The following is a 27,941-nucleotide window of genomic DNA, read 5'->3' as shown; positions in this document are numbered from 1 at the left end:
GAAGGCTACTAAAATGGTGTGTGGTCTTCGTGATAAGGCCTATGGGGACAGACTTAAAGATCTCATTCTGTATACTTTGGAGGAAAGGCGGGACAGAGGAGATATGATAGAGATGTTTAATCCAATCCAGTCTTTAGCTTTATATATTGGGTCTTTCCCAAAAGGGACTCAATCCGGTTCACAAAGTTAACCCAAAAGAGTAAGAGAAAACAATGCACATGAGGCGAGTCTCTTTCATTTGAAAGGAATCTCTGGAATGAGAGGGCATAGGATAAAGCGGTGATAGACTCAGGGGTAATCTAAGAAAAAACTTTTTTACAGAAAGGGTGTTAGATGCGTGGAACAGTCTCTCGGAAGAAGTGGTAGAGACAGACATTGTGTCTGAATTCAAGAAGGTGTGCAATAGACACATGGGATCTCTTAGAGACAGGAAGATGGAATTGTTACTGTGGAGGGACAGACTGGATGGGCCATTTGGCCTTTATCTGCCATTATGTTTCTATGTTTCCTCAATATGAAAGAGACCTCTTTTGTGGTAATAGAAGTAAACTCTTTCCAGCATCTTGATCTCACTCCTGTCTGGGTTATCTGGTTTACTGGCAATATTCCCTTTTCACTAAAATATTTATCACACTAAGAATATGAAAATGGATTCTCTCCAGTGTGAATTCTCTGGTGTCCTGTGAGGTTTGTCTTATGATGAAAACTTTTACCACACTCAGTACATGTAAATGGTTTCTCTCCAGTGTGAATTCTCTGGTGTTCTGTGAGTGTTCGCTTATCACAAAAGCTTTTACCACACTCAGAACATGGAAATAGTTTCTCTCCAGTGTGAATTCTCTGGTGTTCTGTGAGTTTTCTCTTATCACGAAATCTTTTACCACACTCAGAACATGGAAATAGTTTCTCTCCAGTGTGAATTCTCTGGTGTTCTGTGAGTTTTCTCTTATCACGAAATCTTTTACCACACTCAGTACATGTAAATAGTTTCTCTCCAGTGTGAATTTCTGGTGTGCTGTGAGTGTTTGCTTATCCCAAAAACTTTTACCACACTCAGTACATGTAAATGATTTCATTCATAAGAACATAAGAAGTTGCCTCCACTGGGTCAGACCGAGGTCCATCTCGCCCAGTGGTCCGCTCCCGCGGCGGCCCATCAGGTCCACGACCTGTGAAGTGGTTTCTGCCTACTTCTATAACCTACCTCAAGTTATATCTGTACCCCTCTATCCCCTTATCCTCCAGGAACCTATCCAAACCCTCCTTGAACCCCTGTACAGAGTTCTGGCCTATCACATTCTCCGGAAGCGCGTTCCATGTGTCCACCACCCTCTGGGTAAAAAAGAACTTCCTAGCATTTGTTCTAAACCTGTCCCCTTTCAATTTCTCCGAGTGACCCCTAGTGTTTGTGGCTCCCCACAATTTGAAAAATCTGTCCTTATTCACTTTCTCTATGCCCTTAAGGATTTTGAAGGTCTCTATCAAGTCCCCTCTAAGTCTCCTCTTCTCCAGGGAGAACAGCCCCAGCATTTTTAACCTGTCAGCGTATGAAAAATTTTCCATACCATTTATTAGTTTAGTTGCCCTCCTCTGCACTCCCTCGAGTATCGCCATGTCCTTCTTGAGGTACGGTGACCAGTATTGAACACAGTACTCCAGGTGCGGGCGCACCATTGCGCGATACAGCGGCATGATGACTTCCTTCGTCCTGGTTGTAATACCTTTTTTGATGATGCCCAGCATTCTGTTTGCTTTCTTTGAGGCTGTCGCACATTGCGCCGATGGTTTCAGTGATGTGTCGATCATCACCCCCAGGTCCCTTTCAAGGTTACTCACCCCTAGCAGTGTTCCCCCCATTTTGTAGCTGAACATCGGGTTCTTTTTCCCTACATGCATGACCTTGCATTTCTCTACGTTAAAACTCATTTGCCACTTTTTTGCCCAGTCTTCCAGTTTCGTTAGGTCCCTTTGCAGGTCTTCGCAGTCTTCTGTGTTTCTAACCCTGCTGCAGAGTTTGGTGTCATCAGCAAATTTGATAACCTCACATTTTGTCCCTGCCTCCAGATCGTTAATAAATATATTGAACAGTAGAGGTCCCAGCACCGACCCCTGTGGAACTCCGCTCGTGACCCATTGCCAGTCTGAGTATTGGCCTTTTACTCCAACCCTCTGCTTCCTGCCTGCCAACCAGTGTTTGATCCATCGGTAGATATCCCCTTGCACCCCGTGGTACCACAGCTTTTTAAGTAGCCGTTCGTGAGGTACCTTGTCGAAGGCTTTTTGGAAGTCAAGGTAAATGATGTCTATGGATTCCCCCTTATCCATCTGGCTGTTTATTCCCTCAAAGAAGTACAGCAAGTTCGTGAGGCATGACCTTCCCTTGCAGAAGCCATGTTGGCTCGCCTTCAGTTGTCCATTGTTTTCCAGTGTGGATTGTCAGGTGACTTTTTAGATGTGCCTTGCTTCTGAAGCTTTTACCACACTCAGTACATGTAAATTGTTTCTCTCCAGTGTGAATTCTCTGGTGTGCTGTGAGTGTTTGCTTATCCCAAAATCTTTTACCACACTCAGTACATGTAAATTATTTCATTCCAGTGTGGATTTTCAGGTGACTTTTTAGATGTGCCTTGCTTCTGAAGCTTTTACCACACTCAGTACATTTATTTATTTATTTTTATTTATTTATTTATTTAGATTTTTATCCCGTCCTCCCAATAGCTCAGAACGGTTTACAAATGAACATACACAGTGGGGAGCAACTAGACATATAAGTGGTACAACAGGTTTAGTGATTGGATTTAGTTTTTGGAGAGAATTAAATACAGGGAGAGAAGCAGAGAGAGAGAAGGGGGAAATACAGTAGTTTAGTTTAAGGCTTCATTTCTGTATGAATTCTCAGATGAATTCTGAGATATGACTTACTTCTGAAGCTTTTACCACACTCAGTACATGTAAATGGTTTTATTTTAGTGTGGATACTCTGGTGACTTGTCAGGTTTCTCTTCCAACGAAAGCTTTTGCCACACTCAGCGCATGAAAATGATTTCACTACTGTGTGGATTGTCAAGTGACTTTTTAGATGTGACTTGTTTCTGAAGCTTTTACCACACTCAGTACATGTAAATGGTTTCACTCCAGTGTGAATTCTGTGGTGTGCTGTGAGTGTTTGCTTACCACAAAAGCTTTTACCACACTCAGAACATGTAAATCGCTTCACTCCAATATGAATTCTGTGGTGTTGTGTGAGTTTTCTTTTCTCACAAAAGCTTCTACCACACTCAGTACATGTAAATGGATTCACTCCAGTGTGAATTATGTGGTGTGCTGTGAGTGTTCGCTTATCAGAAAAACTTTTACCACACTCAGTACATGTAAATGGTTTCACTCCAGTGTGAATTCTGTGGTGTTCTGTGAGAGTTCTCTTCTCACGAAAGCTTTTACCACACTCAGTACATGTAAATCGTTTCTCTCCAGTGTGGATATTCTGGTGTCTTGTCATGCTTCCTTTATGAGTAAAGCTTTTGCCACACTCACTACATGAAAATCGTTTCACTCCAGTGTGAATTCTCTGGTGTATTGTCAGTGTTGTCTTATCACGAAAGCCTTTACCACACTCAGAACATGTAAATGGTTTCACTCCAGTGTGGATACTCTGGTGTCTTGTCAGGCTTCCCTTATGAGTAAAGCTTTTACCACACTCACTACATGAAAATGACTTCATTCCTCTGAGGATTTTCTTCTTCATTCTGTGGTTTCCTTTCCAGCAAGTGAATTTACCACGGTCAGCACCAGTAAATAACCTTTCATCTTTCTCACTTTCCTGATATTCTGGGATATTTGCCATCTTGCAAAATATTTCTTCTGATTTAGTAGAAGTGGCTGATTCCTCACCAGTTTCAGCCTTTTTATGATCTGTGAATGGTTCCCCATCACTGAAGCTTTTCTCACATTCAGTATTTAAAACTGATCTTTCTCCTGGGTGAAATTTGTTTTTTCTTGTGAAATTCTTATCCTGGTTTATATTTTTTTTACAACCAGGATATGAAGATATTCTCTTGTCTGAATTGTTTTTCTGGTATTTTGTCATGTTTCCTTTATTGAAAAGGTTTTCCCCATATTCGATACTTGTACACATTCTAGTTCCTTTATTAGTTTTCCTGTGTTGCATTAGCTCTTTCTTCCTATTGAAACTTTTCCCACACTCAGAACATGTAAAACGTGTCTCTTTTAAGCAGGTTTTCTGTTCTCCCTTTTGACTGGAGGTTTCCCCACAGTCCGTACATGTAGATGATCTCTCTTCAGTATCAGATCTCTGATGTGGTTTCAGAATTGAACAATCGCTGAGGAATATCTCACATATATCACAAGGACATCTTTGATCTCTCATCTGGTCCGTCTGGTGTTCCTCTGTCTGTGTGATCTTGAGCAGAGCTGACTCTCCTGGTGAATACTTTTGATTTTGATGTTTTTCCTTCTCTCCCCAGTTCTCTTTCTCTCCTTCTGATAACATCTTTACTCCTTCAGGCTTCTCACTGAGCTTCCAGGGATTATTTTTAGGGTCATCTTTTTCTAAATCAAAAAATAGCATTGTATATTATTGTAGGAGTAAAACCTTTGAACAAGTTCAGTAATACAAAACCCCTTTGTAAATTTACCACCCACTCACTGCTCAGAAAACAACATTTCCAAGCTGATCAGTACCAGAGATGCAAATAAGAGTGTGTGATCATATTTAAGTCAATATTTAAAAGTGCTTTTTTGGTCTTTCCACATAGGTATAAGAAAATCCATGCTGAGTCCAGCCCAAGCTCCATCAAGTCCAGCATCCTGTGTCCAACCTGGCCCCTCTGGTCACAAGTGCCAGGCAGATCCATAAAGTCTACCTGACTAAAAATCTTTTTATGGACTTTTCCTCCAGAAACTTGTTCTAACCTTTTTTGAACCCCTCTATATATATATATATTTTCTTTTTATTTATCAAATTTTTCATACAATTCTTCAAGAACAGTAAAGGATAAAGATATTCATCAAAAGGAAAAAAAGAAAAGATATGCAGAAAATGAGTCAAACAAAGCAGTTTGGCTCCCAGCACCTAGCCAGCGCCTTGCAGTTCCTCGTAAGCCAGTCTGAGGACACAAGCAAAGCCTAAGGGCAGATAAAGACCAAAATGTCCAGCCAGTAAACCCCTCCACAGCAACAATGAACTCCTCCTCTCTCCCAGAGAGTCCAGGTGCCTATCCAATGCCTTCCCCAATTCAGAAACTATTTCATGCATCTACCTCACCTTCTGGAACAAGCACTGCTGCACTGCATCCCCTGCCCTCTTACTCTGGATTTGCTGTCTAATAAAAGGGGAGTCATCTCATGAACAGTTAGGCCACATAGGTATTTAAACATCACTATTATCTCCCTTCTCATGCCCGTCCTCAAAGTAAACAGATGGAGGTCATGAACTCAGTTCCCATATGCCTATAGGACATAGACCATCAACCCTTGTAGTAGCTTTCCTTTGAACTGAACTTAAATGTACACAAAATTCACAAAATTTTTAGAGAGGGGCAGCAAACTTCCATTGTCCTGCTGGCCATACTGATCCCCATGCACCCAAACATCTGTCTAGCTTTTGCTAGCACTGTTACAACCTGGTTGCCTCCTGAAGCTCATCACATTCAATCACACTAAACCCCCACTTCTCATTCGGACACCAAGGTCTTCACCCGATAATCGCACCATGCCCTTGTGGTTTGGCAACTCAAATGCATGACCTGGCATTTCTGAGCATGCACAATATGAAGCCATTCTCCAAACTTAAGCCCATCAGGACTGTCTGGTCCATTACTGCTTTGGCCTCCTCCACAAAAAGGCAAATCTTCCTTACAACCCTACAACAATCCCACTTACAAAATTGTGAAAAGAACAAGCCCAATAACAAATCTTCAAACACACTACCGATAAGATCCCCCCTTGGCATAGCCATCTCCTGGGACCACAACTGAAGTAATGCCACTTATTTTACCTCATTGGAATGACTACGAGACAGCATTGTATGTTCTAAAAACAGACAATATTTGTTTATTATTAGTATAAAAACTTACAAAATTGCAGTAGCAAAGGCGTAGTAGAAAGAAAATATATTGTCAGTTCAGAATATGCAATGGAGAGCAGAACTAACACTCATATGCTTAGCAGGGGGCTAGCAGTTCCCCGCAGCATAAGTAAGCAAATCTCTCTGGCTCTACCTATGATGCACATGTTTTTTATACAGAGAAATTTTTCCTTCGTTCCAAAAAGCGGCACATCCCCGAATTCTGGTCATGTAATTCCCTATTGGTACAAAAATGTATACCTAACTATTCCTCCCCTCAGTCCATGCCTCTCTCACTTCCCCCCCCCCCCCCCAGAAGGGGGGCCCTTGCAGAAACAGAGAATTCTTCATGAACTTTCTTCCTCCAGCTCTGAGATCCTTATCACCTTGCAGATGCTAATTTGTGGTTTTACAATTCTGTGCATCTTCAGGATGGCGTCCTTGAATGCTGAAAGTTGGCCAGGGTAACCTTTCAACAACCCAGCTGTGCTTGTCGGTTCAGCAAATGTTTTGGTACCAAGTTCTCTCATCTCTCTACACCCACATCATCCTGCAGGGATCCTTGCTCATTATAAATGTTTTATGGCTTTCCAGGGTGCCTGGCATATGAAGTCATACAGCACTGATAACAGTTCAGCAGAACCTTGGAGAAATATCCTCCCAGCAGGGAATGGAGACAGGAACTAGATACCCCAATCTTCCAACTCTCAGACACCCTTACTTTCAAAATCTCACACCTGCTCACAGACAGATTTTTCTAATTTTCCTAATTCTCTTCCTTACTGACAGGCAGACCTCAATTACAACTCAGCAATGGCAGGGAGGACAAGAAGCGCGAAGTCTACAATCAAGACCAGTATTCCAGTCGCTATGGGGATCCAGGAAGCGACCACAGACTGCGTGCAGAAGGAGGAAGACCCAGGACGGTGGACAGAGGTCTCTGTGCAGACCGAGACCATCCCCCAGCGCTACACTACAGTCTCTACACAGACAGAGGAGGCTGCGCAGCTGGATGGAGATCTCATGCAGGAACTAAGGAGCCTCAGGGAGGAGGTAATACGCCTGAGAAGCATCCGAGAGGACGAGGCCTACATCGACGGAATCGTCCAGGAACTGTCCCAAATCACCGAGCAGGCCCATGACAAGTCCATCCTCGATACGCCCAAATCATCAGCTTTGAAACCAACAATTGGGATACAGGAAATGGCTAGCGGCACTGACTCCTGGCAGCTGGTGACCTCCTCCACGGGCAAACATAGGAGACTCCACCCCCCTTTTTTAATCTCTTCATCTTCTCCTTCTTCTTACACACAGGGCAGCTATACATCAACCCCTCAACTCGCCCTGCGGAACAAATTCCAGATTCTTCAGGAAGGAACTGCCGATGAGGAACAGGAGCAGGCCCAACACACAGCTCCATCTCCAGGGACAACTGACCGGCTCCCCCCAAAGAAGCGCAGAGTAATAGTCATCGGGGATTCCATACTGAGGGGCACTGAGGGACCAATTTGCAGACCGGATATGCAATCTAGGGAGGTCTGCTGTCTGCCTGGAGCCAGGATACGAGATGTCACCGCCAGTCTGAATAGACTACTCACGCCCCGAGACCACTTTCCTATGCTTCTTGTCCACATAGGAACCAACGACACTGCCAGGAACACACCGGAGACCATCACCAGAGACTTTGGAGCACTGGGTGAGAGGCTGAAGCGGACAGGAGCGCAGGTGGTTTTCTCATCGATCCTCCCAGTTAGAGGCAAGGGAAGAGCCAGAGATGAACGTATCCCGAGGACGAACGAGTGGCTACAGGGATGGTGCCGGGATATGAACTTCGGATTCCTAAACCATGGGGAACGCTACAAGGACTTCAGGGACCAGACGGACTCCATCTGACCAGTAGGGGTAAGAACGTCTTCGGACACCGACTAGCCCGCCTGCTTCACAGGGCTTTAAACTAGGTAAGTCGGGGGAGGGTACCCATTCACATATTAGTGCAGAAAGGAATTATCCTGATGAGGTGAGTTGAAACTCCGCTTCCATGTCCAAGGTAAGTACCCACATTGCAAACAGTTCTTTGGGAGTCACACCGACTCGGGTAGGATACGCCTCACAGGGACTTAGCAAACACAAGATATGGAGGGCCATGTATGTCAATGCACACAGTTTAGGTAACAAAATTCTAGAATTGGAGGCTGAAATAAGGAATGCCGACCTAGATGTGGTGGCAATATCTGAAACTTGGTTCACGGACTCACATGGGTGGGATATGGCTATACCGGGCTACAATCTACTTCGTCAGGACAGAGAGGGCAGGTTAGGAGGGGGGGTAGCTCTATACATTAAAGAGGACATCAAAACCACCAGGATCACAGATGTCAAGTACACCGGGGAGTCCCTCTGGGTAAACCTGGCAAGAGGCAGAGAAAAATGCCTGTATCTAGGTGTGGTATACAGACCCCCAAGACAACTGGAAGACATGGACGCAGAATTAATTGAAGACATAGAGAATATCACTCTACGAGGAGAAGCTGTACTGCTAGGGGACTTCAATATGCCTGATGCAGACTGGAACTCATTTTCAGCGACAACCAGCGGTAGCAGGAGGCTCTTAACCTCCATAAAGGGAGCACGTCTCAAACAAATGGTAACGGAGCCCACTAGGGCCCAGGCGATCCTCGACCTGGTACTCACCAATGGGGAAAGCGTCTCAGAGGTCTCAGTAGGAGATACGCTAGCCTCCAGCGACCACAACATAGTATGGTTCAACCTTAGGAAAGGCTTCCCTAGATCAAACACGAAAACAAAGGTACTCAATTTCCGGGGCACAGACTTCGCACGCATGGGAGATTTCGTCCATGAGACACTGCAGGACCAAGCGGAGACCGATGATGTAGAAGCTAAGTGGTTAACACTGAAATCAATCATACATGAAGCAACTAGCCGCTTCATAAAATCAGTAAATAAACGACAAAGAAACAATAAACCCCAATGGTTCACCGCAGAGATCTCGCACCTCATTAAGGAGAAGAAAAAAGCGTTTCTCTCCTACAAGCGCACGGAGAAAAGAGGGGCAAAAGTAGAATATAGGACCAGGTGTACAGCGGTCAAATGGCAGTTAGGGAGGCAAAACTTCGAGTGGAAGAAATTCTGGCAAAAAACATTAAAAAGGGGGACAAATCCTTCTTCAGGTATATTAGTGACAGAAAAAGGAACACAGGCGGGATAGTACGCCTTAGAAGACCGGACGGAAGTTACGTGGAAGCAGATTCCGATAAAGCCGAAATACTGAATGAATACTTCTGCTCAGTTTTCACCTGTGAGGCACCAGGACACGGTCCCCAGTTGAAGGCAACACAAAGCACAGAAGACCCGTTTCAGAATTTTGAGTTCACACCAGGTGAAGTTTACAGTGAACTGGCAAGACTCAAGGTGAACAAAGCCATGGGACCAGACAATTTGCACCCAAGAGTGCTCAGAGAATTGAGCGATGTCCTGGCGAAACCGTTGACTGAGCTATTCAATTTCTCCCTAAGTAAGGGGAAAGTTCCCCTGGACTGGAAATTAGCTAATGTCGTTCCTCTGCATAAAAAGGGTTGCAGGGCAGAGACTGCGAATTATAGACCAGTGAGTCTCACATCAATAGTGTGCAAACTCATGGAAACACTAATTAAAAGCAAATTGGACACGATCTTGAATGAAGGGAATCTTCGGGATCCCAGTCAGCATGGATTCACCAAGGGTAGGTCCTGCCAATCCAATCTCATCAGCTTCTTTGACTGGGTAACAAGAAAGTTGGACTTGGGAGAGTCTTTGGACGTCGTGTACCTGGACTTCAGTAAGCTTTTGACAGTGACCCACACCGCAGGCTGCTAAGCAAGATGGAATCGATGGGGTTAGGAGAGACACTAACTGCATGGGTCAATGATTGGCTGAGTGGCAGACTTCAGAGGGTGGTGGTTAATGGTACCCTCTCTAAAACATCGGAGGTGACCAGTGGAGTGCCGCAGGGCTCGGTCCTGGGTCCACTCCTTTTCAACATATTCATAGGGGATCTGACTCAAGGGCTTCAAGGTAAAATAACACTATTCGCCGATGACGCCAAACTATGTAATATAGTAAGTGAATGCAGTTTACAGAATTATATGGCGCAGGACCTGCTTACATTGGAAAGTTGGTCCTCAACCTGGCAGCTAGGCTTCAATGCTAAGAAATGTAAGGTCATGCACCTCGGAAGCGGAAATCCATGCAGGACGTACTTCTTGAACGGAGAAACTTTAACTAGGACTTCAGCAGAACGAGATTTAGGAGTAATCATCAGTGCAGACATGAAAACTGCCAATCAAGTGGAGAAGGCTTCATCTAAGGCAAGGCAGATATTGGGTTGTATCAATAGAAGTTTCGTCAGCCGAAAGCCTGAAGTCATAATGCCGTTGTACAGGGCCATGGTGAGACCTCATCTGGAGTACTGTGTGCAATTCTGGAGGCCACATTACAGTAAAGATGTGCGCAGAATTGAATCGGTTCAACGGACGGCCACCAGGATGATCTCGGAGCTCAAGGGTCTCTCGTACGAAGAGAGACTGAACAAATTGCAGCTCTACACTCTTGAGGAACGTAGGGAGAGGGGAGACATGATCGAAACATTTAAGTACCTCACGGGACGTGTCGAAGTGGAAGATGATATTTTCTTTCTCAAGGGACCCTCGGCCACAAGAGGGCACCTGCTCAAACTCAGGGGCGGAAAATTTCATGGCGACACCAGAAAGTATTTCTTCACAGAGAGAGTGGTTGATCATTGCACCAAGCTTCCAGTGCAGGTGATCGAGGCAGACAGCGTGCCAGACTTTAAGAATAAATGGGATACCCATGTGGGATCCCTACGAGTGTCAAGATAAGGAAATTGGGTCATTAGGGCATAGACAGGGGGTGGGTAAGCAGAGTGGGCAGACTTGATGGGCTGTAGCCCTTTTCTGCCGTCATCTTCTATGCTTCTATGAACTTTGCAGCACAAAGGCCAGCTGGGTTAGCATTTCAAAGGATACATGTGTTCACAGATAGCAAAGTACAGGCTGGGCCTGGCTGTGTGAAAATATAGGTTTAAAATGTCTGTAGTGTCCAGCATACACAAGTGAGGCCAGTATGTCCAGTTTATTCATCTGTATGTCCTGGTTATCCATTTCACAACCCACTGACACTTTACTGAGCAACTAGTTCCTGCCCCAGACCACCCAGTGGAGCCCCCCCCATATCGTACACACTGAGTACGATATGCCTATGAAAATGGTAAAATTACTAAAATCAAAATACACCATATTCACCACACTCCCCTTATCCAAACCCATCTCTAGTGAATCCCCAAGCTCTGTTGTAAAAGTGTTTCTATTGAGTTACTTACCAAAAAGTCAAACTTACCGGCCTGTATATCCCTAGTGCTGCCGTTTTTTCATTTGTTGTGTAGAGAAACCACATCCTCCCTGCTCTATTCCTGCATTACCCACTCCCGACTCTAAAGAAGCAGTGAGAAGGTCAGTCAGCAGAATCACCGGAACTACCCCAAATTCCTGCATTACCCTTGGATGTACCTCGCAGTATCCACCCGTTAGTTCTAACGAACCCTCACAAACCCAAGCCACTCCTGCCCCAGTCACATGAGATGTTTGTACACCTTCCTCCCCAAACACTTCAGCTGTGAACCCAGAACAGAAAATATTAGTGAAGAAGTCGGTTATCTCTTTATCAGCTGCTACTTATTTCCCCCTTGTACCCTTGGGTTCCACAATCCTACTTTTGCATGTCTTCCTATCCCTAATAAATCTAAAAATGTCTTGTCTCCCATCATTACCGTGGCAGCTATTTATCCTTCCATCTCCATCTTCGCTTTCCAGACTACTCGACTAAACCCCCCCTTAACTCTATCCAATAGTGCCTCTGATGCCTTGCACCTCATAAGAACATAAGAATTGTGATACTGGGACAGACCAAAAATCCATCAAGAACATTATCCTAACCCAGGACCCAAGAACCTAGTGAGATCCTATAATCCAAATTCCATGCCCAATATCATAGGAATAAGCAGAGGATTTCCCCAAGCCATCTCAATAAGGCCCTATGTACTTCTCTTTTAGGAAAGTATCCAAACCTTTTTTTAAACCCCGCTAAGCACTGGAACAGAAAATCACTAACTAAGCCCTGTGCTTGCGAAAAATGCAGATAATGCAATCCTTACCTAGAGACCTCAGGATCTCATAATTCTCCTTCATCACCTCCCGGTGAAGCTCCTTCTGCCCTTCATCTAAATACTCCCACTCCTCCTGGGAGAAGGCGACGGTGATGTCCTCAAACGTCACCCGCTTCTGAAACATAAACCAGAAACTCACTCAGGGACACGAGGAAACACTCCGAACGCATTAGAGTTCAGCTGGATGTACTCTTCTGATAGCTTTGCTTTGGCACTGTAAGTTAGGGGTATTTTTAAATTTAAATTCTGCTTTCTCTATAATTCCTTGTGTAAAATTCCCCATCATAAATGCCTGATCCCAGGTCAGACTGGATTTCCCACCACCCCCATCTCAATCTCTAACTAGAATGAACCCCATCCCATATCTCTCTGTCGCTTATACCTAGAACAGTTTCATGGACCGTGAATAACTGAACTGCTGTTGCCTTATCCTAGACAATACCAAGACCGTCTGGGCAATTCTCCACAGGGCTTACGGAGCCACTGGACATACCCTGCAGTGATGCAATCACCATTGAATAGCACTCACTCCTAGGTGCTTAGGAATAAAGGCAATCACACATATATTACCAGGTCAATATTATTTATTAATTTTAATCTTACATTGTCTCAGAAGTCATACGTGTGATGGAGTCCCATCACGCGTGGAATTTGCACCTCTCCTGATTCGATACTTTAATATTTTTCACAAGGCAGTATGACATCACACTTGTCAACCAATCAGCCAACAGAGGCTGTCCTTAGGTTTGAATAAAGAAATTCCTTTACATAGGAACAAGTTTTACAAACTCAAAGACAAATTATTAAAAATCATATTTTTGTTTACATTAATTTCTGAATATGCATAACACATTATAACATACCCAATGAACACTTTGTCATTCTCAAAAAAGTGAAATTAAACAGACGAAAAACTTGCTTTGGAAAACTGACAGTTTCGAGTTTCACTGCCACACATTCCTAAGTGGGCTGCAAGTACCTCCCTTCCTAAGCTGGAGGTCAAAGTAGCTGACCTTTCCTGCTCTGGGCCTCTCAAAGACTGGTATTGTCATGGTAACAGTGTCTTTTAGGCTCCCTTAAAGTTTCTTAAATCTTATATATGTAAAACATTTGAAATTAAATACAAATCATTCTCTCACACATCATTCATAGGGATCCTTTCACACACAACACGGTATATTGCATTCATAAGATACATATAACTATCTCTATTCAAAAATGTGAAACCCTATATCTTCCAAAGCCAGACTGAGAGATCTGGTAATAATTAGAGCCATGAAATCAAGGCGGGAAACTGCACAAAGATGCAGAGAGGACAGAGAGAGACAGAAAACAAGATGGCGTCATTAATACCTCTATGTATGTATTATGTATATCTACACCTGATTTCCACATGGTCCTGCCCCACCTAACACCTCACACAAACAGTGAATTCCCCTTTTCCTGGTCTTTTGTTTATCATCCTAACTTTTTCAAGTTTTAAATGTGTTTGCATGTATATAAGACCCTCTGATCGCTCTGCTACTGCTTCTGCATAGTTTGCGCCAAACCAGGCCTTCTTCAGCATCCAATGCTCTAATTGTTTCAGGGTGGGTGCTGAAACCATTAATGCAGACTGCATTTAAATTTGGTCATTTAGTATCCGCAGCAAAACTAAAAAAAGAAAGCTGTCAGGCACATTTATCAACAGAAAAAAAATAACACCTGGCCTGGGGCAGCGTTAGAAGGCTTGGTTGAGAGAAGGGGTATCTAATGACACCCCTTCTAACCCCCTGCCCCGATCAGGCTTCCTGTGCTGCCCCCACCCATTTAAAAAAAGGTTCTTGGTGGTCTAAGAGACCCTTCCTGGCCCTCTCAGAAAATCCCTGGTGGTCTGGAGCAGTGTTTCTTAACTCGGTTCTGGAGTCCCCCCTTCCAGTCAGGTTTTCAGGATAACCACAATGAATATGCATGAAAAAAATTTGCATACACGGCCTCCATTTCTTTCATGCATATTCATTGCGGATATCCTGAAAACCTGGCTGGCAAGGGGTTATTCCAGGACCACGTTGAGAAACACTGGTCTGGAGGACCCCTTCTGATCCTAAGACAAATGCCCTCATGTTCTAGTGGACCCTACATTCTCTGTCCATAGGGGGCTTCCAATCTACATTTTTGAACCTGGGACAATAGAGGGTTAAGTGACTTGCCCAGAGTGAGGGGGAGATGCACTGGGAATTGAACTCAGGGTGTGCAGAATTTTCCCAGGAGAAAAATTATACACCTCACACTCACTTGTGACAAGAAACAGACAATAAGAGTTGTCTTAAAGCAGAATGAGCAGCTGCTGTGTGAGGGAAGGAAAATGAGGAAGAAGAGCCTGGGGAGTGGAGGGAGCAGTGCCAGGAAGCAGAAAGTGAGAATGTCCTAAAGCAGGAGGAGAATGAGGAAGAAGAGCCTGGGGAGTGGAGGGAGCAGTGCCAGGAAGCAGAAAGTGAGATTGTCCTAAAGCAGGACGAGAATGAAGAAGAAGAGCCTGGGGAGAGAAGGAAGCAGAAAGTGAGATTGTCCTAAAGCAGGAAGAGAATGAGGAAGAAGAGCCTGGGAAGTGGATGGAGCAGTGTCAGGAAGCAGAAAGTGAGATTGTCCTAAAGCAGGAGGAGAATGAGGAAGAAGAGCCTGGGGAGTGGAGGGAGCAGTGCCAGGAAGCAGAAAGTGAGATTGTCCTAAAGCAGGACGAGAATGAGGAAGAAGATTCTGGGGAGTGGAGGGAGCAGGGCCAGGAAGCAGAAAGTGAGATTGTCCTAAAGCAGGAGGAGAATGAGGAAGAAGAGCCTGGGGAGTGGAGGGAGCAGTGCCAGGAAACAGAAAGTGAGATTGTCCTAAAGCAGGAGGAGAATGAGGAAGAAGATTCTGGGGAGTGGAGGGAGCAGGGCCAGGAAACAGAAAGTGAGATTGTCCTAAAGCAGGAGGAGAATGAGGAAGAAGAGCCTGTGGAATGGAGGGAGCAGTGCCAGGAAACAGAAAGTGAGATTGTCCTAAAGCAGGAGGAGAATGAGGAAGAAGAGCCTGTGGAATGGAGGGAGCAGTGCCAGGAAACAGAAAGTGAGATTGTCCTAAAGCAGGAGGAGAATGAGGAAGAAGAGCCTGGGGAATGGAGGGAGCAGTGTCAGGAAGCAGAAAGTGAGATTGTCCTAAAGCAGGAGGAGAATGAGTAAGAAGAGCCTGGGGAGTGGATGGAGCAGTGCCAGGAAACAGAAAGTGAGATTGTCCTAAAGCAGGAGGAGAATGAGGAAGAAGAGCCTGTGGAATGGAGGGAGCAGTGCCAGGAAACAGAAAGTGAGATTGTCCTAAAGCAGGAGGAGAATGAGGAAGAAGAGCCTGGGGAGTGGAGGGAGCAGTTCCAGGAAGCAGAAAGTGAGATTGTCCTAAAGCAGGAGGAGAATGAGGAAGAAGAGCCTGGGGAGTGGAGGGAGCAGTTCCAGGAAGCAGAAAGTGAGAATGTCCTAAAGCAGGAGGAGAATGAGGAAGAAGAGCCTGGGGAGTGGAGGGAGCAGTGCCAGGAAACAGAAAGTGAGATTGTCCTAAGCAGGAGGAGAATGAGGAAGAAGAGCCTGGGGAGTGGAGGGAGCAGTGCCAGGAAACAGAAAGTGAGATTGTCCTAAAGCAGGAGGAGAATGAGGAAGAAGAGCCTGGGGAGTGGAGGGAGCAGTGCCAGGAAGCAGAAAGTGAGATTGTCCTAAAGCAGGAGGAGAATGAGGAAGAAGAGCCTGGGGAGTTCAGGGGGTAGTGCCAGGCTCAGTCCCTCTTCTACCTGCTCAGCCATCCTCCTGCCCTTCTCCGCAGCACCAGCTCCAGCCTTGGCTCCTAATGGAGGGAAAAGAGACAAAGACAGGAAAAAGAAGAGGGATCTGTATCTCCCCCCCTTCACTCCTCCCCTAATCTGACCAATCAGTGCCAGAGAGACTTGAAAGACCGCCTCCTCCTGACTCCACCCACATGAGCCTTCTCCCCTTCTAAGCCTTCCTAGGAGCATTCTGTTCCTGACCAATCCTAAGGTGGAATGTACATTCCAATCAGTGTCATAGGGTGTCATATTGTCCCTCTGTCTCCTCCTTCAGGAGTCTTTTGACCAATCAGTGGAAGGGGCGGAGTCTGATACTGACTGGGTCTCCCTCTCTTCCTGACACATGAGAGCAGAGAGAGGAAGCACCAACTCCCTCTTTATCTGAGACAGAAACCGCTGCTGCCACCTCTGGCACATTTTTATATTTGTGTTTTGTCCCCTGCAAAGTTTTCAAATTGCAATTGAGCTGACCGAGCAGAGGGATATTTTGACACAATTATTAGAGATAACTGAGCAGCATGAAGCTTATAGTTGTGAAATTATAAAGAAAGAAGGAAAGAGTAAAAAAAGAAAACCAAATTTTTAAGAGTAGTTCGGTAGGAGCTAGAGAGCGGACGTGTGTGCCTTTAGCTCCCGAACCCCTCTCTCATTATTGGCAGATTTAGTGCTTAATCTAACCAAATTGAGCTTTCGAAGTTGGTTCCGGAGTGGGCCAGTGGGTTGGACATCCTACGAGCGATTCGCCTGAAGGGGCCCCTTCGCTATGAGAACAAGACTACTCCCCGAGGGTTTCTAGTCAGCGCCGAGCTGATCTTTACCGCAAACATCTGAAAACCTGGCTTTTCTCAAAAATATAAGTCTCCCTCCAACTTAGGAATCAAGGAAACTCTTATATCTTGGCATCCAAGTCCTCTAAATTTTTCTTCACACTTCTACCTCTAACCCTCTGTTGTAGTTCCTTCCTATTTCTCCTACTGTAAACTGCGTCGAGCTCTACGAACGTGGAGATGATGCGGTATACAAACCTAAGGATTAGATTAGATTAGTTTGCCTTCCTGTATCCTGCCAAACTGAAGATCTTTTACGAAGATGCCACCTGCTTTGTGGCTCAGATGGCTATCCCTTCTACAAGTTCGGCACCCCAGTAATGCCTCCTGGACTGTTAACTGGTTTCCTGTTTCTTCTGGGTGACTTTTCCTGAGACTACTCAAGTGGACAGATTTTTGATCTCTTTCCTGCCTCCCCTTCTAACTGTCATGGGCTACCCTGAGCTTCACATTGTTTTAGCTTTTCCATGTTGGTGGCTCCCGTGTCAGGTTTGGGGTTTTGTTTTTTTAACTTCAGCTTTGCCTTGTAACGGTTGAGCCGCCCGCACTGTGGGCACGGTTGCTTGGATGGCTGTACACTTCTCCCTCCATATTCGCAGTCTCAGCATTCACAGTTTCGATTAGTCACAGTTTTTAGCTTGCTGGCTCCTCCCCCCAAATTACATCAGCTTCGCATAGAGAAATCGCTGATTCCAAGCGTTTACAGAGAAAATCACCGATTCCCAGCACTTTCTTCACCGTGTTTTGCCTCTCCTTCAGGAACAGGCCAGGTCTCCCACCCTGTTATTCACGGTTTCACCATATTCACAATGATTTTTAATAGAAAACAGCGAATAACATATGAAAAAGTTATTTGCGGTTCTGTTAATCCCTTATCACAGCGAATACGGAGGGAGAAGTGTATTTGCTTATCTGTTGGCTGACCTTTGAATGATTGCTTGCTCCTCTGACCATCACCTTGGCTAGATTTCAGTGGCGTACCAAGGGGGGCGCGTGGGGGGCGGTCCGCCCCGGGTGTCAAGCCCTGAGGGGGTGCTCCCGGTCCGGTCCGTTTCCCCCCCCCCCCCTGCGCCGGGTGTCACGTCTGGAAACAGCCTGCAGCAAGATCGCGATGCCAGCGATCTTTGCCTGCTTCGGTTGTTTCCTCTACCACGGTCCTGCCCCTCCTCTGACTTCAGAGGAGGGGGCGGGACCGCGGTGGAGGAAACAGCCGAAGCAAGCAAAGATCGCTGGCATCGCGCAATCTTGCTGCAGGCTGTTTCCCCAGGGAAATGAAGCGGGAGAGGACGGGGGAATGAGCAGTGCTTTGTGGTGGTGGTGGTGGGCCGAGCGGACCTTCGAGGTAGTAGGGGGGGCAGCAGGCCTTCAGGGTGGGGCGGGCAGGCAGACCCTTGTGGAGGGGGGGGAGACAGGCCTTTAGGGGGACAGGCAGGCCTTCGGGGGGGGGGTGACAGGCCATCGGGGGGTACAGGCCTTCGGGGGGGGGACAGGCCTTCAAGGGAGGGCACAGGCCTTCAAGGGGGGGACAGGCCTTCGAAGGGGGTGTAGGCCTTCGAGGTAGGAAAGACCTTCAGGGAGGGCAGGCCTTCAAGGGGAACAGGCAGGCAGGCCTACAAGTGGGGGCAGGCCTTCAGGGGGGCAGGCCTTCGAGGGGGGGGTAGGCCTTTGGGGGGGTGCAGGCCTTCAGGGGGGGTGCAGGCCTTCAAGGGGGGAAGGCCTTCAGGGGGGCAGGCCTTCGAGGGGAACAGGCAGGCAGGCTTTCAAGGGGGGGGACAGGCCTTCGGGGGGGTGCAGGCCTTCAGGGGGGTGCAGGCCTTCAAGGGGAGGGGGACAGGCCTTCATGGGGAGCAGGCAGGCAGGCCTTCAAGGGGGGGGACAGGCCTTCAGGGGTGGGATGCAGACTTTTAAGGGGGGACAGGCCTTCAGGGGAGGGGGGACCCTGGTGTAGAAGTACACGGAGGGAAGGGGGAGGGGTTCAAAGAGACGTGCATATGCCGGACTTTGAGTGGGAAGAAATAATGGGTCTGAAAATAGAGGAGAGAGGTGATGGACATGGGTTTTAGGGAGGGAAGGAACAGAAAGGGAGAGAAGTTGGACACAAGGGATTGTGTGGAGGGGGGATAGAGATACTGATTAGGAGGGTAGTTGGGAAAAGAAAGGGAGAGATGGTGGACCCTGGGGTGGTGGGGAAGGAGGGAGAGCTGCTGGATGAAAGGGTAGTTAAGAAAAGGTGGATTTGTGGAGGGAGACGAAAAAAAGGAAAGATGCCAGACATCCGGGGAGGGAAGGGAAACGGAAGGGGATGACAGATGGATGGTTAGCACGGAGAAAGAAGAAAGAAGGAGACCCTGGCAAGCAAGTTATCAGAAGACAACCAGAGCATGGGACTAACAAGATTTGAAAAATAACCAGACAACAAAAAGGTAGAAAAACTAATTTTATTTTCTGTTTTGTGATTACAATATGTCAGATTTGAAATGTGTATCCTGCCAGAGCTGGTGTTAGACCGCAAACGTGAGCTAGGATTTAATAATAATAATTTTATTCTTATATACCGCCATACCCAGCGAGTTCTAGGTGGTTTACATCAATTAGAAAATGATCTGCATTGACAAGCAGATTTACAACAATTTACAACAGTCTGCAATGAAGGGTAGATTTACAACAATTTATCAGAAATTGCAGCTTTGATTGAACTAGACAAAGGATGTAGAGAGTAGGGAAAAAAGGGAAGGTCTAGTGAAGGAGGAGAGGAGCAGGGGTGGGCGAGGTGTTATTGTGGGATGAGGGGATAATTAAGGGTCGTGTTTGCTGAATAGGTAAACACGACCCTTACCTATTCAGCAAACACGACCCTTAATTATCCCCTCATCCCACAATAACACCTCGCCCACCCCTGCTCCTCTTCTCCTTCACTAGACCTTAACAGAGAGAGGAAAAGTCCTTTATGTTTCTTTATTTTATTTACACCACAGCGCCAGTGTGGTTAGGAGAAGCCAAAGGGGGGTGAAAAAGCTATAAAATAAACCCACCAGGATGTTTGAAAAAAACATCTAATTGTGCAGGAAAATCGAATCGATAAACCAATTCAATAGGCTGAATCGAATCGAAATTTTTTTTCCTGAATCTGGCAGCACTAGTTTGCGCTACTGTCTTAAGACTTTAGGACCTGGGATTGGGGAGAGATGGCATCCTCAGTACTTTATAATGCAAGTGAAATGAGGATTTGGTCAGATTTTTGAAGGGTCTGCACTCTGCAGAAGAAAAATATTGTATAGGCCGGGGACATGAGACAGCAGGAAATGGGAACTTTTCTTCCGTCTATTTTTGTGAATGGCAAGGCTGAGGATGTCAGAAAGTTCAGTTAAAATATGTGCTTTATAAGAAAATATAATAATGTGTTTTATAAAGTTTATAACATTGCTGGCCTACCCGGTGAGGTGTTTCTAGTGGTGGTGGTGGCAGCGTGTCAATGTGTTGAGAGGAAGAGGTGATCTGGGAAATTCTGCTGAGCAAACTCCGGGCCCATTTCCACCCCCCAGTTAGTCCACTCCATTCAACTGGTTCACAAACTGAGTGGGTCTTTGGGTGTTGTCCCTGGGTAGTGGTTTGGGATCTCTTCCAGTAGTTTGTCAGTATCTCCTTCTGGTCCAAAGAAGGAAACTTTGTTAACCTTAGCACTGACCTACAGAATATGTTTGCAACAGCACTGCTTGTGTGGCATTAGTCTATGTAGTGATCGAAAGAAAAACCAGACCTTTACACATTTTTGCACTATATGGTGGGTGTATGAGGAGATTCACATTTCCTGCACAGCTAAGTCCGTGTGAAGTTACTTTGTGCTGTATTTGACATCTAGCAAAGTCTCTGTTTGGAAGGAAAGATCTCAGCTTAAAAATGAAGTGGCCAGAAGTTATGGTAAAAGCAGATAGCATAGCTGGTTTTAAGAAAGGTTTGGACAAATTCCTGGAGGAAAAGTCCATAATCTGTTATTAAGACATGGGGGAAGTGTCTGCTTGCCCTGGATCAGTAGCATGGAATGTTGCTACTCTTTGGGTTTTGACCAGGTATTAGTGTCCTGGATTGGCTACCATGAGAATGGGCTACTGGGCATGATGGACCATTGGTCTGACCCAGTTAGGCTATTCTTATGTTATGTTCCATCTGTAGAGGCCTTTGTTTTCACTTCTTATTTTAATGTATTTTTTTTCTGGGAACTTATCAGTGTTTTTTATAATGGGAACAAAAATGGAAGAGAATTAATGTGTGTGGGATGAGGGGGTAACTAATTTCTTCAGCTAAATAATTCAATCCACTTCAAACAGACATAGGAGAACTCACGCACCATTCACACACCCTCCAACCAAAAACGTCAAAGAAAAAAAAAAGTTCGACAACCTCCTAGCCATTCGAGCTGCAACACTCGACCCCCAACTCTACAACCAATTGATATCAACCACAGACTGCAAAACCTTCAAAAAGCAATAAAAACCCTTCTATTCAAAAAACACATAAAACCGAACTAACACAATCAGAACTGTCCCAAGCATCACCTGCAACTACTCCATATGTACTTCTGATGTCATGACAATTCAGACATAATTTATGTTATGTTATGGTATGTTTGGAATAATGGTTACATATATGAGGTTCAATAAAAGAAAATTTTCACTGCCTGTTTCTATTCTAACCATTTATTCAGTTTCATGGTTATTACAAAAAATATTTTTTTACATGAGGGGGAGGTCAAAAAATTATGGCCCCGGGTGCCACATACCCTAGGTATGCCACTGATCGGAGAACTATTGCAAAAACTTGCCAACCTGTCAATTAGAACTGGACAGATACTGGGCGATTGGAAGATAGCAAACGTCACGCCAATGTTCAAAAAAGGATCAAGAGGAGAACCGGGCAACTACAGATCTGTGAGTCTTACGTCTGTCCCTGGAAAGATGGTTGAAGCACTGATTAAAGATAGCATAGTCTGGCACTTGGATACACACGACCTGATGAGAGCCAGTCAACATGGCTTCAGGAAAGGGAAATCATGTTTGATGAATTTACTTCAATTTTTTGAGACTGTGAACAAACAAATTGATAGTGGAGAACCGGTGGACATATACTTGGACTTCCAAAAAGCGTTCAACAAGGTTCCAAATGAAAGGCTTCTCAGGAAACTACAAAGCCATGGAATAGAGGGAGATATACTAAGATGGATAGGCAAATGGCTGGAAAACAGAAAGCATAGAGTGGGCATAAATAGAAAATTCTTAGACTGGGAGAAAGTGACTAGTGGGCTCGGTACTTGGGCCCATCTTATTTAATATTTTCATCGATGACCTAGAAGAAGGAACATCCAGTGAGATCATCAAGTTTACAGATGACACAAAGCTATACCGGGCAATCAGATCACAGAAGGATAGCGAGGAACTCCAGAGTGACTTATGTCAGTTAGAGAAATGGCAGATGAAGTTTAATGTGGAAAAGTGCAAAGTAATGCATTTAGGCAGAAACAAGGAACACGAGTATAGAAAGTCAGGTGCAACTCTGGATAAGAGTGAACAGGAAAAGGACCTGGGTGTACTGATAGATAGGACCCTGAAGCCGTCGGCACAAGGTGCGGCGGCGGCAAAGAAAGCAAATAGAATGTTAGGCATGATAAAGAAGGGAATCACGAGTAGATCGGAGAAAGTTATGCCGCTTTATAGAGCAACTAGTCTTTAAGCCCGTTATATTAACGGGTGCTAGAATATATGTCTCTTTGTCTTTCTTTATTTCTGTCTCTCTCTGCCGCTGTTTTTCATTATTTTTATGTCTCTCAGCGCCTGTTTTTTCTTCTTTTCTTTTTTTATCCCTCCCTCCCACTATTTGTCTTTCTTTCTATCTGTCTTTCTTTCTCCCTGCCCCCTATGCAGCAGCATTTATTTTCCCCCTCCACTTTCCTGTGCAGTGGGTACGCAGCATTTCCCTTCCACCCCACTTCCTTGTGCAGCATTTTATTTCCCCCCCTTCCCTATGCAGCAGCTACATCAGCATTCCCGTTTGTCTTTTTTTTTTTTTTGAGATCGTGAGAAGGGAAGGTGGGGGGGGTGCAGCAAGCGACTAAGGAAAGTGGCAAGATTTTTGAAAGGGAGGTTTGGATGGTAGGGTCAGAGCCCGTTACATTAACGAGTGCTAGAATAGATGTCTGTCTATCTGTCTGTTTTTGTTTTTTATTTCTCTCTCTCTCCTTGGACGCTGTCATTCTTTCTGTCTGTGTCTTTCCCTGGCCCCCTGTCTGTCTATCTTTATTTCTAACTCTATCCTCTTCCCTCAATCCTGCATGTGCCCTTTTTTCTTTCTCCTCCCCACTTCCTTCCAACGTCTGCTCCCCCTGTCCTCCACACTTCCATTCAGTGTCTGTCTCCCTCTCTTTACCCCTTCCATCTACTGTTCACCCTCTGTCTTGCCCCTTCCATTCACTGCCCTCTCTTCTCTTTCCATCCAGTGTCTGCCCTCTCTCTCTCTGTCCCATATGGCCTCTCTCCTCCATCTCCTCCTTCCTTTTCCCTTGGTCTGGCATACCTTCCTCCTTCCCTCCATGCCCTGCCATCTCTTCTTCCCTCCAAGCCATTCTCTCCCCCTCTGCTCACTTTCCTCCTTGACCTACTTCATCGGGCAGCAGCAGCATTCACAATTCATTGCTGTTGCTGGCTTCAGGTCTTCCTCTCTGGCCAGTCCTGTCTTCATGAAAAGAGGAAGTAGGCAGGACCGGCCAGAGAGGAAGGCCTGAAGCCGGGAACGGCAGCAAATTGTAAACGCTGCTGCTGCCTGAAGCACCCGAGGCAGACGCTTCTCTCCCCTCCCAGCCCAACCCCCGCGGACTCTGCGACCCTCCTAGTGAGATGACTTTAATAACAAACCTCTCCAGCGTTGGCAGCCGCAGCACGCTAAACAGGCTGCTTCGCGGTTTCTTCTGCCGTTGAGTCTCTCTGTCGCGTCATTGATGACATCATTAGTGACACGGCAGAGGGACTTAACTGCAGGAGAAAGTCGCGAAGCAGCCTGTTTAACGTGCTGCGGCTGCCAACACTGGAGGGAGGTTTGTACCGGTATGTGCAGAAGCGATATGTCTCTCCCCCTCCAGTACCTGTGCAGCACTTTGCACGGCGCATCCTCCCATGATCCTGAGTCGGCCACAGCCACTACTAACCCGTGCTTTCTTGGGCAGAAGGAGAAGGGGCAATCAGTGGGGATGGTAGGAGTGTAGGAAGCTTCATTCAGGGCTAGTATTATTACCATGTTTCTTCCAATAGCTCCGGATGACAAAGTTTATTTTTTAATTCAGAGCCAACACCGCGGCTCTTCTCTCGATCCCCGCCTGGTGCGGTTCAAGAGAGTAGCCACGGGGGCGGCTTTGAGCTTAAAAAAAAAGTTTGACAGGTAATTTCCGATGCGTGGTAAGCGCGCATGCGCACTCTTGCTGCGAGCACATCGCGACAGATTAGGTCTCAGGGAACACGCAGTGCAAATGCGCATGCACGGCTAGCATTTTATTATTTAAGATGGTCAGACCACACTTGGAATACTGTGTCCAACATTGGTCTCCCAACCTAAAGAAGGATATAAAACTGCTGGAGAGGGTGCAGAGACGAGCAATGAAACTAATAAAAGGTATGGAGAACTTGGAATACGAGGAACGACTTAAGAGACTGGGATTGTTCTCCCTTGAAAAGAGGAGACTGCGAGGGGATATGATCGAGACTTTCAAAATACTGAAAGGAATTGACAAAATAGAGCAGGAAAGAAAGTTATTTACAATGACCAATGTGACATGGACAAGAGGACATGGACTGAAGCTAAGAGGAGACAAATATCAGGAAGTTCTGCTTCACGCAACGAGTGGTGGACACCTGGAATGCTCTCCCAGAGGAGGTTACATTACATTACATTACATTAGTGATTTTTATTCCGCTTGTACCTTGCGGTTCAAAGCGGATTACATAAGAAGAGAGCTGGACATTTCCAGGAGGGTACATGACGTTGGAGAATTCAGATTGAGGGTATAGATTTAATAACAGAATGAGTGTGTAGACATAATAACATTGGAAGATAAATCAGGTTACATTACTTTACATATCAAATAGTCTGTTTCCATACGTTGGTAGGTAATCGGTTTCGGTAGGATGAATTAGGTTCCAGGTATTTTTTTTTTTTATATATTTTTGGTCGATTGAGGGTATGGTGCCAGGGAGTGAGCAAAACCTGGTCGGTGTAAGTGGAAGAGGAGAGGGAGATTAGGTAGATTGCATATACTTTTTGAAGAGCAGTGTTTTGATTTCTTTACGGAATGCTTTGAAGTCAGATGTTGAGGTTAACAATCTGGTGATGGAGGGTTCGAGTTTTGCTGCATGCGTTGCTATGAGGTTATCATAAAGCTTTTTACGATGAGTGTCATTGAGTGGTGGGTATGAGAATGGTGTCAGTGTTCTTCTTATTCTGGGTGGAAGGTTACGGTTTAGGCGATCGTTTAGATAGGCAGGTGCTGTACCGTTGAATACTTTGAAGATTAGACAGTATAGTTTGAATTGAATTCTGGCTCTAATTGGTAGCCAATGTGAGTCTAGGTAGGCGTTGATGATGTGGTCATATTTTCCGAGGGAGTAGATTAGTCTGAGAGCTGTGTTCTGAACGGTCTGTAGTTTTTTGATCATGTTTGTAGGGCATGGTAGATATAGGATATTGCAGTAGTCCACAAGACTACCAGGGATTGTACAATGATCCTGTAGTGTTCTTTGTCAAAGAATTTCCTTATTTTTCTTAAGTTGCGCATTGTGAAGAATGCTTTTTGGGTAGTTTTGTTGATTTGAGTCTGCATAGTGCAGCATCTGTCTATCAGCACTCCCAGGATTTTGAGGGAGGTTTGGATTGGGTATTTGATTGCTTTAATTTCCAGGTCTGTTATGGATGGGTTTTTGTCCGTTTCAAGCATTAAGAATTTGGTTTTGTCCGAGTTTAGTTTTAATTTGTGGTTTGTCATCCATTTTTCTACTTCGTCCAGTATTGTTTCCAGGTGTCCTGTTGAGGTGTGGTTTTGGGTTTCGAAGGGGAGGAGAATAGTTATGTCGTCTGCGTAGCTGAATGATGTTACATTTTGGTTGTCTAGAGTGGTACCAAGGGAGGAGATGTAGAGATTGAATAGAATGGGTGAAAGTGGAGATCCCTGCGGGACTCCGCATGGATTTGACCACGGGTTAGATTTTGTATCGTTTATCTTAACTCTGTACGTTCTTGTTTTAAGGAATCCTTGGAACCAGTTGTAAACCACCCCTGAGATCCCTATTGCATCAAGTATCTGGAGTAGTATGGTATGATCAACTAGATCGAAGGCGGCGGAAAGATCTAGTTGGATAATTAGGATCCTGTGTCCTTTACTGAGGTATTGTCGGGCTATGTCCAGTAGTGTTGCTAGAAGTGTTTCCGTGCTGTGGTAAGATCTAAATCCTGATTGAGATGAGTGAAGTATATTGTGGTCAGCTAGGTAGTTGGTGAGGTATTGAGCCACAAGTCCTTCAATCAGCTTGACATATAATGGGATCAAAGCGATAGGTCTATAGTTGATAGGTGTGTCTACAGGACCTTTTTGGTCTTTCAGTAAGGGTGTGATTATGATCTCTCCAAGATCTTGTGGGAATTGCAGAATCCATCGTTCTAGGATTTAAAAGCAAACTAGATGCACATCTCCTTACGAGAGGCAGAGAGGGATATGGGTGACTAAAATTATGCCAGGTGTACACCTTGGTGGGCCTCCGAATGTGCGGATCGCCGGACTTGATGGACCGAAGGTCTGATCCGGAGATGGCAGTTCTTATGTTCTTACATGGAGTTCTGAATAAGTCAGCCTTTATCCTGAGAAGATCCTTCAGGACTGGGACCAGCCGAGGGTTGCCGAGTGAGGTGGCCTCTGACCTTGGTAACCCGTTGCCACTTCAATCAAGGGGAGAGCAATCCTTGGAACTTCGATCCTGCTGATTGAGTGTCCGCCGGACTGCCCAATGTAGCCTGTATCTCCGGGAACATCACCGCAGCTTCAGCCAGGGATCAGACATGATGCAATTTGCCATCCAAATAGAAGGCTATGGCCAATTTGTATTTGATGCCAAAATCCACCAGTAAATGTGTGCAAGGTTTAAGTTCCCCCTTATGTCTCAGCGTAGTCGCCGCCAAGTCCTGATATATTTCCATGAGTGTATAGGAATCCCATACAAAAGGCACTTTCTTCCTGGCTTCAGCAAATATAAGCTCCTTTAGCTTGTAAGTCGCAAAACATACCACCACATCACGAGGGGCATTCTGTCTCAATTGACCCAACACCCTGTGGGCCTGTTCAATCAAAACTTCCTTAGGATGTAGGGCCTGGGCATGGTCATGCAATAGATTGCTCACCAGTTTCTGTATTGTTTGCTCACAATTAGAAAATTCAGGTGTCTCAGGAATGCCACGGAATCTGAGGTTATTCCTTTGCGATCGATTCTCAAGGTCTTCCAACTTATCAACAAGATAATTATAGTCAAATATATTTTATTGAGCTCAAGATAAACAACAACCATGGAGACAGAGTAAACAGCAGATATGCTCACATTTTGGTATAAACATTCCAATAACCCCACCCCCCAAATGAACCACCACACCCAACCCCCCTCCCCAACCTCCCTAACCCCCCCTCCCTGGTGGGTCCTCCTTCAAAGTATTACAATAGTAAACCGATCGGAATCTAAGGTAACAGGCATACCAGGTACATGAAACAAGACAAAGACAAGAGTCAACTATTAAGCAGATGGCTGCGAGCCACTGGAGTCATAGTAGTCCAAAATGGTTCCCAGACACATTGGAAAGTACGGCCTGGGAGGGAGGAAAGGTCCTGCACATCACGCCGCTCCCACATCAAGAGAGTAATCATCCGGCAACGCCAAATAGAGTAGTCTG

At 45.5% G+C, this 27,941-nt stretch overlaps 1 protein-coding gene across 1 annotated transcript; it reads right to left on the bottom strand.

The window, feature by feature from the left end:
- On the bottom strand, positions 1–16,226 carry LOC117355037 (gastrula zinc finger protein XlCGF58.1-like). The gene is made up of 4 exons (XM_033932982.1): positions 16,117–16,226; positions 12,312–12,438; positions 2,872–4,569; positions 1–1,028 (listed from the first exon to the last, which is right to left on the bottom strand). Exons 1-4 carry the CDS (start codon positions 16,126–16,128, stop codon positions 634–636), a joined length of 2,232 nt encoding a protein of 743 aa, XP_033788873.1. The 5' UTR covers positions 16,129–16,226; the 3' UTR covers positions 1–633.
- Positions 16,227–27,941: the final 11,715 nt, after the last annotated feature.

Source organism: Geotrypetes seraphini, chromosome 2 (genome assembly GCF_902459505.1).
Source record: "Geotrypetes seraphini chromosome 2, aGeoSer1.1, whole genome shotgun sequence".
Lineage (NCBI taxonomy): Eukaryota > Metazoa > Chordata > Amphibia > Gymnophiona > Dermophiidae > Geotrypetes > Geotrypetes seraphini.
Note: the sequence above shows the minus strand (reverse complement) of the source record. Positions and strands in the feature narration are given on the sequence as shown.